This window comes from Vulpes vulpes, chromosome 13, assembly GCF_048418805.1.
Source record: "Vulpes vulpes isolate BD-2025 chromosome 13, VulVul3, whole genome shotgun sequence".
NCBI lineage: Eukaryota > Metazoa > Chordata > Mammalia > Carnivora > Canidae > Vulpes > Vulpes vulpes.
Genome location: NC_132792.1, coordinates 139446652 through 139462522, shown reverse-complemented (window position 1 = coordinate 139462522; position 15871 = coordinate 139446652). Strand labels below are relative to the sequence as shown.

General features: G+C 33.4%; 1 protein-coding gene across 4 annotated transcripts in view; it reads right to left on the bottom strand.

The window, feature by feature from the left end:
- RALGPS2 (Ral GEF with PH domain and SH3 binding motif 2) overlaps positions 1-15871 on the bottom strand; it is a 161201-nt gene that overhangs the window by 24467 nt on the left and 120863 nt on the right. For all 4 annotated transcript variants that reach the window (XM_072733112.1, XM_072733115.1, XM_072733113.1 and 1 more), the window contains 6 exons: positions 13015-13152; positions 11868-11958; positions 7385-7452; positions 5199-5334; positions 4243-4394; positions 313-367 (listed from right to left, as the gene is read on the bottom strand). In XM_072733112.1, coding sequence (XP_072589213.1) covers positions 313-367; positions 4243-4394; positions 5199-5334; positions 7385-7452; positions 11868-11958; positions 13015-13152 — 640 coding nt within the window. The remainder of the gene's footprint in view (positions 1-312; positions 368-4242; positions 4395-5198; positions 5335-7384; positions 7453-11867; positions 11959-13014; positions 13153-15871) is intronic.

Genomic DNA, 15871 nt, shown 5'->3' with positions numbered 1-15871 from the left:
ATGAATCAGAATTTAAGGAAATAATTTCACTTTAAACACATAAGTAGGTAAATTGACTATGACTGGTTATTACTGTTTTAAAATTATAATTTTAAAGGTACTAAAATTCAAATACATGTGTCAAGTCACCAAATAAACATGTTTATTAGCTAAGACTTAAATATTAACTTCTAATTTCTGCCACCAGTTAGAAGCTTATAAATAGTCCCTTACAGATATGTGACAAATAATATCTGTTAAAATGTGTATGATCATATCTTTTAAGAAAGACAAACTAAGCTTGAAGCAGTTCAAATGGACAATTCTTCTTACCTTTCAAAAGCAGGCCATGAGGTCTCTTCACTTAGTTCAGAACCATCACTGCTACCTAAAATCAAAAGTTATTCTATTTTTTAAACATCAGAATTACAGTTTAAATTTCATATTTAAAAAATAAATTAATTGTACTTATAAAATGACAGTCATATTATTTGTGGGTGAGCATCCACATATTAATTCTTCATTCTAGTATTAATGCTGCTAGGCTCATTTTGCAATATGTTGGAATCTGGTTGACAAGACTACTTAAAATAACAAAATAGCATAAAACATTTTTGTAGGGCTACTTATAGCTTAGATTCGTTATGTTAATAAACTATTTTCTACCATCAGAGAATGTACATAGTTGCAAAATTTTTCAAAATTTCAAAATTTTCTCAAAATTTAAGACCAAAATAATTGTGAAATTCTTAGAGGTTCGTGCTATACTTCTTTCCCTTTGTATTCCTTTTAAAACTCATTATTACCCTAAGGATAAAAAGCTTAATGAAATTTAATTTTTGCCTTCAGAGGCAAGGTAGAAGAGGATGGAATCTCTACATTAAAAAAAAAAATCGTGCCGTAACAATCTAAAAACTTTCTCTTTGGCCAAAATCAAAGTTAAAATATAAAATTTTAAGTTAGCTAAAGAAAAACCAAGGGGAATAAATTTCGAGAGTCCAAAAGAGATTACAGGGATTTAAAAGCTATTTTAGGGACACTGGGTGGCTCAGTGGTTTAGCGCCTGCCTTTGGCCCAGGGCATGATCCTGGAGTCCCGGGATCCTGCATCGGGCTCCCTGCCTGGAGCCTGCTTCTCCTTCTGCCTGTGTCTCTGCCTCTTTCTCTCTGTGTCTGTCATGAATAAATAAAAATAAAATCTTTAGGAAAAAAACCTTTTTTTTTTTTTTTTGGAAAAAAACCTATTTTAAGGATAATTCTGGCTCTCAATAAAACTGATAATTAACATGTCACTTATGTATCAAGTTGAACTATCAGACTTTCATACCAGTATCCGTATGAGACACAAACTCCAATTCCAAAAAAAGTATGCATTATATGTGATGGATTAATACCTTGTCTACATATTTAGGGCAGCACTAGCTATATATACTATCCTTGGAAGAACTGAATAATAATAACTGAAGAAATTTTCTGGTTCTGTGGTTCAGATGAGAAACTGGAAGTATTCTGGTAGTGGTGGTAGGGTCTTGCTATCTTTTGATTTGTAGCATTATGTGGTAAACACAAAATTTAATAATTAGTATGACTTACTTGTAGAAAATATAAGTTTTTCTAGAAGGATGAAACTCAAGAGAGGATATACTTCTCTTAGCTAAGACCACTTAGGTTATCTAAGATGTCTGTACCACATTAGAAGATGTTAGAGGCCACTGTCCCAAGCACTGGTTAATTTCTCTGGATTATCTTCTCAAAATCTCTATGGTATAGATTAATATTGTATGTTAAAGTTATAGCTAAGGAAAAAACCCTTTTGTGATTAAAAACTGTGTGCATGTGTGAAACATCATTTATGGTTATAGATTTACTTTCTTTCCAGAATATATAGCTTTAAAACAAAAACTGTGCAAGGCAGTAGTTACGGCTAATGTTCTAATTTAAAAACAAGATTGTAAAAATCTATATTGTTTACCCACTTAACAGCCTTAGAATAAAAAAAAAATACAAAGGCAAAGATTAAAATAGTCTCTTCCTTTTCTCTTTTTAAAGTTTTTTTTTTTTTTTTAAGTAAATTCTACATCCAACATGGGGCTCAAACTCACAACCCCCAGATCAAGAGTTGCATACTTTACCAACTGAGTCAGCCAGGCATCCCTAAAATAGTTTCTTCCTGTTCTAAAATAAAGGCCTCCAAACTAGGACACTAATTGTAACTGAATGAAGTAACTATCTTGTGAAAATCAAAGAAACATCAATGGAAAGTTAAAGCCACAGAAAAACTAAAGAGTTATCACCATAAAATGATGGGGAAATGTCAAATATTACTTGAGAGCTGTAACTTTAAAAATTATTATTTTTTGGTTTAAGTTGCAAGCCAGATTCCATAGTATGACAAATTTTTAATGGGAAAAAAGTTCTTTCTCTTTTGCAAAATTACTATTATCTTTTAGGTTGAGGTTGATATTTGTATACAGATAGCTTATAGCATTAATGAAGTATTAATGAGGTATTTGAGGTGCCCAACTTGTCTTCTATTTTGTGAATTTTATCATCATTTAATTGTTTGCATTTATCAAAAGGGGAACTTTGGAATTAAAATACTGTTGAATGGTGCTGGAAAACTCTAAATCAGTTTTGTTTCGAGGGCTTGGAATTCTAAAGGGTTAAGGAGGTCATTATGTTTAAGAAAATGAACTCCTTCTCGGATTTCTTTCTATTGACTCTTCATCAATATTGAGATGATCCTATTAACAATAAATAGGCTTAGCCCTTGAGCAACTGGGCACTTAATCAGAGAGGAAGGTATTTTCTTCCTTTTTTCCTTTTTAAAAATAAAAAAAAGTATTGAAAGATTTTTCTAACAATCAAGAGAAATAATGCTATCTAAAAGATTCAGAAAATAAAGTAGTTTAGGAAGTAAAAACAAATTTTTCTTAACAACTTCACATCATTTTCTTTAAAAAATTTTTTTTTAATTTTTATTTATTTATGATCGTCACACAGAGAGAGAGAGAGAGGCAGAGACACAGGCAGAGGGAGAAGCAGGCTCCATGCACCGGGAGCCCGACGTGGGATTCGATCCCGGGTCTCCAGGATCGCGCCCTGGGCCAAAGGCAGGCGCTAAACCGCTGCGTCACCCAGGGATCCCCACATCATTTTCCACTATGGTTTTTTTCTGGTCCCCTTCATCTCTATTTCCTGGCCTCTCATTCTCCAATCTACTCCAATGGCTTCCACTTCCACTATTCTATGAAGCAACTCTTACCAAGGTCACCAATGACTGCTATCTTGTCAAATGCACTGATCAATTCCCATTCTCATCTTTTCTATTTCTTGCATTTGACAGTGATACACTATATACTTCCCTCTTCCTAGAGATACTTTCTCTCCTGGGCTTTAGTGATACCACATCCTGATTCTTATTCCTATTTCACTGATCACTCCTTCATATTTCCTTCGATGGCTCATCTTAAAAAAAAAAAAAAAAAGAATACTAGAGACACCTGGGCTCAGTGCAGAGTGCTTGAGATTCTCTCTCCTTCTCCCTCTGTCTCTCCTACTTGTGCTCTCTCTAAAATAAATAAATCTTAAAAAAATAAAAATAAAAATAATTTAATCAGACCTCTAAATGTTACTATGTCTTCTCTTATTTATTTACACTCTCTTCCTTGGTGACCTCAACCAATCCCATGGCTTGAAATACTATAAATATGCTAACTCCTATATTTAATATCTACAGACCTACAGAACCCTTTGAGCTCAAGAGTCATATATTCAGTTACCCATCTGATAACTCCATGTGGACTGAACATGTCCAAAATAGGATTCCTAATTCCTCAAACCCAGTCATCCTTCACAAATACCTTACCATTTATAAATGACTGCTCTTCTGGTCTTCTCTATCATGGTAATAGTACCATCATCTAACTAGCTGATGAATCCAAAAAACTGGGAGTATACCAATTCTTCCCCCTTCCTCATTCCTAAAGACTGCATGAGGTAATCAGTTCATCCAGCCCATCTCCTTTTTCCTCCATTCCTTAAATGTATCCCCTGCTGGAGTCAAAACCATCAAGCAGTTTTTAAAACACCATAATTTATTAACTTCAGTAGCTACAATAAGATGATCCTGTATCTAACTGCTACTTTACTTTTATCAAGTTTTCTCTATGTATTTGGGTTAATGACTTTTTTTTTCCAGCGGAGTTTTATTAAAAATTCCAGTTTACATAAACTGGAATCCTCTCAGAGAAGTATTTCTCACCTATTGATATTCCACTAGAAAGAGTAGAACTTTCAGCTTGGCCTCGAGATGGTGCATGGGGCTCCATGACGCTATCATCTAACAGATGCCTTGGCCCTGCATTTGGGAATGTTGCACTCTTAAACTCTGCTGTGTTCATTTTATGAATGAAGCTGGAAAAAGAGAAATAGGTTTAATATCTTTTATTAATGTTGGTATAATTCAGGTAATTCAAGATATAAAATATATTTATAAAGATTCAAGACAGAAGATTTAGTTTCTATCCTGAACGGACTTCTGAACTCTCACAGTAATAAAGATACAGATTTTACCATGAAGGCCACAAATTAAGTTTAGGGAAAATATTTTAGGAAACCAGGCCAGGCCATATCTTATGTAACAGGTATCTTAATTTCATCTTGAGTTGTAGGTCCATGAAAAAATTGTTTTTACATTCACTTTTGGAAAGCAGCTATTAAATTTTCACAAAAATCATGGCAAAAGTGAACTATGGGCCCCATTTTGAGTTAACAATCTTGCAAAGGTAATGACGTTAAACAAAAAAATCAGTTTCCTTTTCTTTATATTTAGGAATAAAAAGTAATTTTTATAGACCTTAATTTATGGTGACTTATTTTGATTAAGACAAACAATGACTGTTTTGAAATAAAGGCTGTAATTTAAAAGGAAAATAGCATATTGCTTTCCTGATTTTATGATGATACTCTGTAATACAGTTAATATATCTCCCCCAAATATAAAGGCACTGTTGGGAGAAACTTATTTCCAAATTAAGGTAGAGGAAGAACTAAATGCTTTTAGGCAAACAAGATATTTTACTGAATCAGGAGAAAACAATTGCTATACAAATAAAACTATGCAAGGACACTATTTTCTGTTTAACCAATAAAATATATAGAAAATAAATCCAGCTATAAACAACTTAAAAATCTGAAAGACAAATGAAAGATGCTGACTTATAACCCAAGCTATGGCACTTCCTGTGTCCATGTGGAATCAGGTTCCGGGGGGATGGTGGTGTCTGTGGCAGCAAGGCTCCTTCAGCTGCCACACTTTTTCTTCCACTTTGTGGAGATGCTCCTACTTCAGGACCTAGAGGTTAAATGCAAAAAAGTGAGAGAGAGAGAGAGAGAGAGAAATTTTCAAATGGTTTCAAAAGACTGCTGTCTTTTTAATCCTTTGATAAAAAATACAAAACGTTTTAAATTTTAAGATGACAATTGTATTTAATTGACTGAACATTATTTTCTGAGTCTTACACACAAAAGCTGTTAATTTCTTTTTAATTTTACATGCTTTTATTTTTTTTTTTTAAGTATTTTTTTTTAAATTTATTTATTCAGAGAGAGAGAGAGAGACTGAGAGGCAGAGACACAGGCAGAGGGAGAAGCAGGCTCCATGCAGTGAGCCTGACGCTGGACTCCATCCTGGGTCTCCAGGATCAGCCCCCGGGCTGCATGCGGCGCTAAACCGCTGCGCCACCGGGGGTGCCCAAAAGCTGTTAATTTCTATCTTAATAGCATTAAGAGGCAGTATTAGTATTTGCCTTTTTTTTTTTTTTAAAGATTTATTTATTTATTTATGATAGAGAAAGTGAGAGAGAGAGGCAGAGACACAGGCAGAGGGAGAAGCAGGCTCCATGCAGGGAGCCCGACATGGGACTTGATCTCGGGACTTCAGGGTCGAGCCCTGGGCCAAAGGCAGGCGCTAAACCGCTGAGCCACCCAGGGATCCCCAGTATTTGCCTTTTTTATAGAGGAAGCAGAATTAGAAGAGACGGGCTCAGGATATCCTATCGCAGATAAAGCCCGGACTAATCACTCAGGTCTCTAAATCTCACTTCAGTGCTCATTTAATTTTACACACTTCTCTTAGTTTCAACCTCTTAGAGGAAGGATGTGTATGGCAGGTCAAGCATTGAAGTTGGAATTTCAATCTACGTTGACACTGTTCCGACTTACGGGAATTAAAAAACCAGAACTTGAAGAGTACACAGATTTGCAGAAGATCACTTTAACAATGCAAACAAAAGCAAAGTTAAGAGCAAACAATGCAAACAAAATGCAAACAAAAGCAAAGTTAAGACTGCCATGTTTTTCTCTGCTTATAATCCTCTCCTGCTAGATATGGTCATGGCTTGTCCCCTTGCTTCTTCCACATCTTATTGGATGGGCATCTACCTACAGGATATGCAATATTATGAAGCTTGATGCCCAAGTCTGCATTTGAAATTTTTAAAAAGGTACTTATTAATAATCTCTTAAGTAACGAACAATTCTCTCCAATTTTATATTTTTAATTATGTGTGGTATACATTTATTACCCCATTATAATGTGACAGGTCTATTATGGGACTATGACTATTTTTTAAATATTTTCAGTCCTTGAAACATTATATGGTCTCATTCATTTGGGGAATTTAAAAATTAGTGAAACGGAATAAAGAGAAAGGAGAGAAAATGAGTGAAAATATCAGTGAGGGTGACAAAACATGAGAGACACCTAACTCTGGGAAATGAACAAGGGGTAGTGGAAGAGGAGGTGGGTGGGGGGTTGGGGTGACTGGGTGATGGTCACTGAGAGGGGCACTTGGCGGGATGAGCACTGGGTATTATGCTAAATGTTGGCAAACTGAACTCCAATAAAAATAATTAAAAAAACAACAACAAAAAAAGATGACACCGCCAAAAAAAAAAAAAAAAGAAAAAATTCAGTCCTTGGCCCAGTATTAGAGTGAAATTTCCAAAGAGTTAAGTTACTAAAACTGACTTCCATAATTATTCAAATTAGTAAAATTTTCCTCTGAGACCACAGGAAAATTTAATGTAATCAACCTTCATTAACTAGGACAGTATATTCTTAATAAAAAAGAACAGTTATTCATAAGCACTTACTTTTTGTTTGCTGTATCTATTTTTCTTGATTAGTTGGCTTGTTTGTATGTTACTACAAAATCCAAATAACTTTTAATTAAAAAACAAAAAAACCCAAGCAAATAAGTGATCTAGTTTAATACCAAAAATAAATTCTTGCATGTATAATAAAAAGTGCTAAGTATTTATTTATTTATTTTGAATCATATTCTGTCCTATTTAGGTTATCTGATTTATTATTTGGTAATCAAAAAAAACTACACACTAACCTACTAAATCTTCTCTTGAAGCAGCAGATCGTGGTGTGCTTGTCCCTGGTTCTATCTTTAACGAAAGCCTGAATTTTAAAAAGAAACAAAACACATAAAATGATTAATATTTGACAATATTAAAATTATGTATTTCCTCACCAAAAAATTAAGCATTTTAATAAAATAATCTCAGCTGTTATTTGTCTTCAAGAACAATCTTCAACAGTAAAGCTCTTATCTCTTTTATACAAAACATATCTTATGGTTATTCTAGGAAATATTAGAGAGAGGAAAAAACATTAAAGTCCATATTTAGAAACAGAAAAATCTCCCCAAACTACCCCAATCATGCCAAATGGTTCAACACATTTAAATATATTTGATTTGTGACTTTTAAAAAGTGATTTAATTTGAGGTTATATCGGTACCTGACACTTGAATTCAGGAATTTTCATGTATATTACTAAATGTGTTACACAAATTACTTCTAGAATCTGTACTGGATGGACTAATGGCTTCTGTAATACTAAAAATTTTTAAAACATCCCAAAAAATAACCAATTCAACTTCTTAAAAGAAAGATCTTCAATATTAAAAAGGTTGTTTGCAAAATTCCTGGTAAATCCCTGTCCTAAGTCAAAGTTTATTAGCTGGTATTTAAGTTCCATTTAGGATAATATATCCAGTTTTGAGTTCCACAGCAAAAAGAGATTATGACTCCTATCAATGGAAACTATTTCAGGAAAGGATAATAAAGCAGGTGTAGAACTTTGGAATAGTCCACAAAGTCTATTATTACTATTAGTCTAAATATAAATTTTTTTAAAAAAGCATTCTACCAATTGGAATTTTTAAATGAAATTGCACACTACATGTGATACTCATCATGATAAACCTTATTATAGGTTCTCAACTTATTATTTCCACGATAACCTCAGAGGGAATTATATACTATTATATTCCAATTATTTGACAGTGTAAACTGCAGTACAGAACAGTACTTAACCAGAACTCTCTGCTCTTTCTCTTTTCTTTCTGTTTCAAGTAAACAGAGCAGTTTACTTGAATTATATGGGCTATAGGTTATGCTGAATTCATTCATTTGATAAATAAGTTATTGAACACCTGTTTTGTGCTGGGCACTGTGCTCTTTGCACTGGAATATACAGAGACCAAAGCAGACATGGTATCCCTGCACTTCTGAAGCTCACAGCTTATTATGCAGAGGACACAAAAGTAAACAAAATAACTATAATTTCCTAATACAGAACTAGCAACACAAAGGAACAGAATATAAGCTACAGGTGAATCACACTGCTGTCCGCAGTATAAAAGACAGAAGCATCTTAAAGAACAGCAGTGAAGTCAGAGGTAAGTTGCCTATGTCATCATCAAAACACCATATAGTAACAGTGATGCTGCTTCACTGAGAAAAGATACTCTGTTCAGTATCAAAATGAAGGAACTCTGAAAGATCTTCATCCTGATTAAAAACATGCATTAATTTGTAGTATCTATACTGATTGCCTATATAGATAAAATTGCCAAAAACAGAGGCCTTTGAATAAACAAAAGGTGTCATTTTTATTTAAATCTCTCATCATAAAACTTTAAAAAAATAATTAAATAAATGTAATTTAATAATTAAAATACACTGAATTAGTAGGTTCATACAACAAAACTGCATCTTTAAAAACTATCTTCTTCAGTTTCCCATCTAATGTCCCAATACCATCAAGCGACTTGTTCCCCCAGGCAAAAACACTGTTTCCCATGTTAATCCTCTGATCACTCCATCCCCTGGAATATTTTTCCTTACCCTTTATGTGGAGGTATCTCCTACTCACCTGTTAAGATTAATAAGCCTCAGGTGACACTGTCTCCTGAAGCTGTTCATGTTTTTTTTTTTCCCAGTTGAAGCTGAATTAGTTCTCCCTCCACCCCCATCTATGCTCCCATTGCATCCTGGACATATCTCTATTAATGTTTGAACTGCTTTGTAATCGTCTGTTTTGTGGATGTGTTTTGTATTAGACTGAGCTTCTTAAGGGCAAGAACAAGATTTTGTTTGTAATCCTGGCAACTAGCACAGTAACTCACCTAGAGCAAAAGCTTAATAAATATGTTAAAGTGAATATAATGGGAAGGCTATTCTGGTTTTAGCTACTCATGAAAACAAAGATCAGTATAATAACATCAGCTTTCCTACCAAAATGAAGGTATCTTAGGTTTACAGTTAAAATTATTTAATGGCTTAATTGGCTACTATATCCTTCTAACAAAATAAAACTTAGCTTACATAAACATCTTTACTTTCATCACAGTTAATAAAAACTTACCATCCTCTATAACTTTGCAACAATTTCTTAGGCTTCACTCCTATTGAATAGTTTAACTTCTTTTAAATCCAACAAGTGTGAGCCAGATACAGAAATTCTGAATAACTACATAACCATATTTTGAGTTTTAAGATAATCTTCTATACCTCATTGGACAAAACATGAGTGTTTTGCGCTATGCCAGTGATTAGAACTAAGAAGAGATAGTGGTAAGAAGATACAGACCATCAAACTCATGAAGCTCACAACCTAGGGCGACAACAGGTTTATGAAAACACTGCAGCCTTGAAAAGCTGATCCACTGATGTCATACATTTCTCAAATGAAAACATTTTTTGTTTTATAAAATAAAAATTGATATTAGAAATATAAAAGTGGCAATATTATGGTGTAGGAAAAGAGACGGTAATAAAGGTATTTTTAAACATTAATAAAATTTGATACATTTAAACATATATGTTATCTAGAGCTTTAATCCTTGAAGAAAAGTTATTTCTAATTATTTTCCAGAATTACTAGCCTTTTATTGGTACTCTTCAAAAATTGTTGAAACTTATGGAACAAGAAAGTTGATGATCACTATTGTATAAGAAAATGTTACCTAATATATATTTTCAATTATTATTTCTTAAAGATTTTATTTATTTGAGAGAGAGAGAACATAAGCGGGGGAGAGAGGCAAATGAAGAGGGAGAAGCAGACTCCCTGCTGAGCAGGGAGCCTGACATGGGACTCAATTCCAGGACCTCAGGATCATGACATGAGCCAAAGGCAGATGTTTAAACTGACTGAACCACCCAGGTGCCCCTATATAATGTATTAATAATTAAAAATAGCCTAGTCTCTCACTTTGATAACTGTTTAAAGTATGTATAAGTATGGCCTTTTATTAGAAAAAAATATTTCTGAAAGACACAAAGTTAAATGTGAAACCTTGGGAATAATTGGCATAATAAAGCTAAGCAAAACTTTATTTGAAATTAACAAATGAAGTCACAAGAAGCATCAGAAGCCTCAAGAGAAATACATAAGCTCTTTATCCTCTCATCTTTTGAAAAAATCCCCAGCAGTATACCATTGAAAATAGAAAGGGTTATTAACATTTAAAAGTCCTTCCCACATTGGGCAGTATTGTGGATGTTAAGGAGAAGGAAATGGACAGCTGTGTTTTATTTTATTTTATTTTTTTTAAAGATTTTATTTATTTATTCATGAGAGACAAAGAGAGAGAGAGGCAGAGACACAGGCAGAGGGAGAAGCAAGCTCCATGCAGAGAGCTCAATGCGGGACTTTATCCCAGAACTCCAGGATCACACTCTGAGCTGAAGGCAGGTGCTTAACCACTGAGCTACTCAGGCGTCCCTGGACAGCTGTATCTTTTTTTTTTTTAAAGATTTTACTTATTTATTCATGACACACACACACACACACACACACACACACACACACACACACACAGAGGCAGAAACACAGGCAGAGACAGAAGCAGGCTCCATGCAGGGAGCCTGATGTGAGACTCAATCCCAGGACCCCAGGATCAGGCCCTGGGCTGAAGGCAGCGCTAAACTGCTGAGGGGCTGCCCTGGACAGCTGTATCTTAAAAGTGATTTTTAAAATATTTAATAAAGTACTTGCTATAATAGAGATAATGGTAAGTATGGTGCTAGACACATCTCTCACCTAGAGGTAAGAAGGTTCAATATTTGTTCAATCCAAAAAAACAATTAAAAAGAAATTCAAAGATGTGTCAAAAATTACCATTATAAAAGGAGTAATTCTCCGATTTGTAGAGTTTCATTAGTTTTTCAATCTATTAAAAGACAAATTTCTATAAAGATATCATGCTTGAATATAGAAAGAAAGGAAGAAATTTAAACTGGAACTATCAAACATTAGCTCTTAAAATTTGAGAAAAGTGAAATACTTTTAAACAGAAGAACAGATGAGGTTATTTGTATACTGTTTCAATCCTATCAAGTGATTAAAATAACTACATACAAAAATAAAAAGAAATACATATAAGTACTTTTACCACTGTAAACATATACCTGGATTAGACATTTGTATGATACGATGTAAAATTCAGATGTTTAAACACATAGGGATGAAAGGGTAGAAGACAGGACAAAGTTAAATAAACTACTTTTGAAGATCCAACCTACTTGTAATTATCATCCTCCACAAACTTCTGTAGTTCTTCTATATACTGAACGGAGTTCAGATATTTTTGAACATGAGGCAACATGGGGATATCTAGGCAAAATGTAATAAATAATTATCTGACAAAGTATATCTTAACTAGAATTTTAAAAGTTAGAGAAAAATATACTTTAAGAAAAGTTTAGGCTGCAGGCACCAAAATTTAAATGAACTCTAGAAAGACATTATTGAGACAGATTTTATTTAATGTAAAACTGATGGCAACTTAAAAAATTACAGTTGCATGATGTTTGTATAGATTTTTTTTGTATAGTTTTTTTAATTGGAGTTCATGTTTGTATAGATTAAAACAAACAAACATACTCTGGTTTCTCTTCAGATCATATTAAAAAAATTAAACAGCACAATTTATAAAATCCCACAAATTTGATAAATTGCCTTCCACACATAAACTTTAAGGAAATTTTTGAGTTTTTTTTTTAAGTATACATGCACATAAATTAGCTTTAAGACAAATCTATTTAAAAAATCAGACAATAAGTTGCTTTTTTAAGTATTTTAAAAGTATATCCCAATAAATAAGGGTATCTTTATTCCCTGTCAAACTGAAGGCATGCAAACATTATAAAACATTAAAAAAAAAAAACCCAAACCACCCTTTTTCTCATCATCTGGGCTTGTGTAAGCTGTTTGTACATGTGTGTTTCCATACAATACCTCCTGAGCAAAAAATTAGTTATTTATTCAATATGGAACTCAGGAAAGCTAGTCAATTGTTACAAGGATCATAGGTCTGGGCTCCTTCCCTAACTGAAAAACAGAAGAACTATTTACATAATAAATCAAGGATATCAAACGAGATGAAGATAATGGAAAATCATCTTATAAATTATGTTAGCAAAGTTGCTGCAAAAGAAAAAACTTAAAATTTTAAATATGAAATACAAAAAAATAAATAAATATGAAATACTACTTAAAAGCAGGATCTCAAACAGGATGCTAAATATTAAACAGTTAAATTAAACAATCATTATTTTCCTTTATATTAGGATGCTGTTCTCTGCTATGCAAAAAAATGGCTATCAAAACAGGTAAATGAATCAACAGAATCACAGCATAATGGTGTAGTATTAGTCCCCAGAAACGTACCATATTCACAGGACTGCTGTAAATCAGAGATTATTCGAAGGATGTTATTCATCAAATTTGATCTTTGCTCATTTTCTAAAATGCTGCCAGTTGATGGGTATGCTGAATCAATGTATGTTAAATCTGACAAATAGATACCTGAAAGAAAATGAGATAAATCAGTGTTTTTACCTATAGCTTGGAGAGGATGATAAAATGAAGAAAAGAAAAAAAACAAACAAACACAAAACCTTGTTTATAGCTATACTTTAATACATGCTGTATTCAGGACTGTTGTTATTTAATAACACCACAGTCTTGTTAAAACATAACCACTGAGGCCTAGATTTGCATGCATTTGGGTCAGACATGTAAACAGTATGTTTTTGTGAATGACCTCTTATGATGCCATTTTGTTTTTATGTATTTATATTTTAAAGTTTTTTTATCATCTATTTATCATCTCTACACCTGATGTGGGGCTCAAACTCACGACCCTAAGATCAAGAGTTGCATGCTCTACCAACTGAGCCAGTCAGGCATCCTGATTAGCTTTCTAACTGTTCACATGGCATTAGACATGAAGTGTTTGTATACGGTCTTGTTTTGAAGACTGACAGTTGGATTTCTGAAACAGTGCATGTAACTACAAACTGAAGCTAATTCTTCCTCCTGCACCTCGACCCTGCTGCCCCATTTCTCTGTATGAACAGAAATAACATAACTTCCAAAATAATTCGGTTCTATCAGTTCTAGATATTCAAGGCCACTTATTTAAAAATATCTCCTGAGAGTTTATTATGCACATGTAAAGTATATAAGACAACTACAGTTAAAGAGAAAAATATACTTTCTTTTTACCTCATTACTCTATATTCACAAACTCTCAGGAAAACCACAACTGATGTACCACATATTCTGCCTGCCAAAAAAGCCCTATGTTTTCTTTTTCTCATGCTATTTGTTTTATCTTGACTGTTTCTGAGACTCATCTCTGCCTATCTCAATTATATTTTATATCCAGGTCAGTGTCAACTGTTCTTTAGTTTTCTCATAGATTCCAAGAAAGGAATTTAGAAACCATTTAGTCTAACCTCCTCTTTATTTATAGACAAAGAATCTAAGGTCCACAGATACTAAAGGATTGTTTTAATGCCACGCGAACTATTAGTAACAGAGCTGGAACTCAGGGTATGCTACAAGTATACACTCAGTTTCTCTACTACATGTTGTTAAAAATTCATACAACATCTATAATACCATTCACTTGGTAATTTCTTATGACTTTATAATCTATTAAGTCATCTATCATAAACAGTTCCTTTTCTTTAGAGACTCTCAACTTCTTTGTAATGACTTCAAATATCTTTAGCTTAGCTTCTTTCCTTTCCTTCAATCTCAGAGGAAGAAAAGTCCATTTTTCCTTTCCAAATCTACATTGTGACTTTGAATGTAATCGCAATTGTCTTTGCAATTATTGCCTCCACTGTCACTCAACCGCCCCCTCCCCACATGGGCTCCTTTCCCAGAGCAAATGTATGTACTTATACACTGCCTCTCTCAAAGGAAACAAAATCAAGGTGACCGTTCCTTCAAATCTGATACCTCCTCCAGATAGGAACCTCGTTCCTCTCCCTATAGTAAACACCTTGAAAGAGATACACAGACTAGTCCACATAATTTATTTTATTCTTCATCTCTTTGGAATGAAATATTTGACACATAGAAAAGTTTACATGTGTAAAGAAATTGAGACTTTGAAATAGGCAAAAAAGATTACAGGTGTCCTGTCTCCAGCATATCCTTCTGGAGCATTTGCAACTCTGTAGGTTGCTGAAAAGTAGTAATAATACAAATTCTTGTCCATAAATATGCCAATGACTTATGTTCAGTAAATGTAACTAACACTCTATAGATGTTGACCAGTTTTGCAAGTATGTGTAAATTAATTTCAGTACTCTGTGGTGTTTATACGGTATGTGTGGGACTTTGAATTCTCCCTTGAAATGGTTGCAATATCTTCCTAGCTCCCTTATAAATTTAATGATTATAAAACCTTGACATGTATTCATTTTGTATTTGTGAGAACCATGATAAAACCTTGACATGTATTCATTTTGTATTTGTGTGAGAACTATGATTTTACCATTTTAAAAAGTATACTTTACCCCATATAATATTGGTTTTTACCAAACAATATAATAAATGCTTGTGAATGACCAGGCAGGTTAAGAAGTACAACATCACCAGTGCTGTTTGTTCCCTGCAGCATCTCCCTGCCTCCTGTCCAGAGGTAACCAACCACTATTCTAAAACTTAAGATTACGTCCTCCCTTTTTCCCCCAAGATGTATGTCTGTATCCCTGCACATTATTTACTTTTGCTTATTTTTAAGCTTTAAAAAATAACATTAAATAACATTTTATGCATGTGTGATTAAGTTCAGTGATAACACTGGTAAAGTTAGAACATGTACACAATAAGTAATTTACAGATGTTTCCTAATTTTTAAAAATATGGCCTTCTGTGATTGCTGTGTCTCACCAGTTTATTTGTAGGAGTTATTTGTGTTGTTAAATGCAGCTATAATTCCTTGAATTGAGAATAAATTGACATTTAACTATGTCGCAATTCACTTAACTCATTTGATAGACTTTTAAGTTACTTTTTCCCTCCCTCCATGTTGACATTCTTGTAAATATCTCCTGGAACACATGTACAAGAATTTCCCTAGTATATAGATATCTATATACATATGGCATTTATATAGTATTTTAATGTTCAGCTTTACATTGTTTTTTTAAAGCTTTATCAATTCATACTGCCACTGACAGTAAGTTTCCACTGACCCACACTTGATATTACCAGTCTTCCTAAC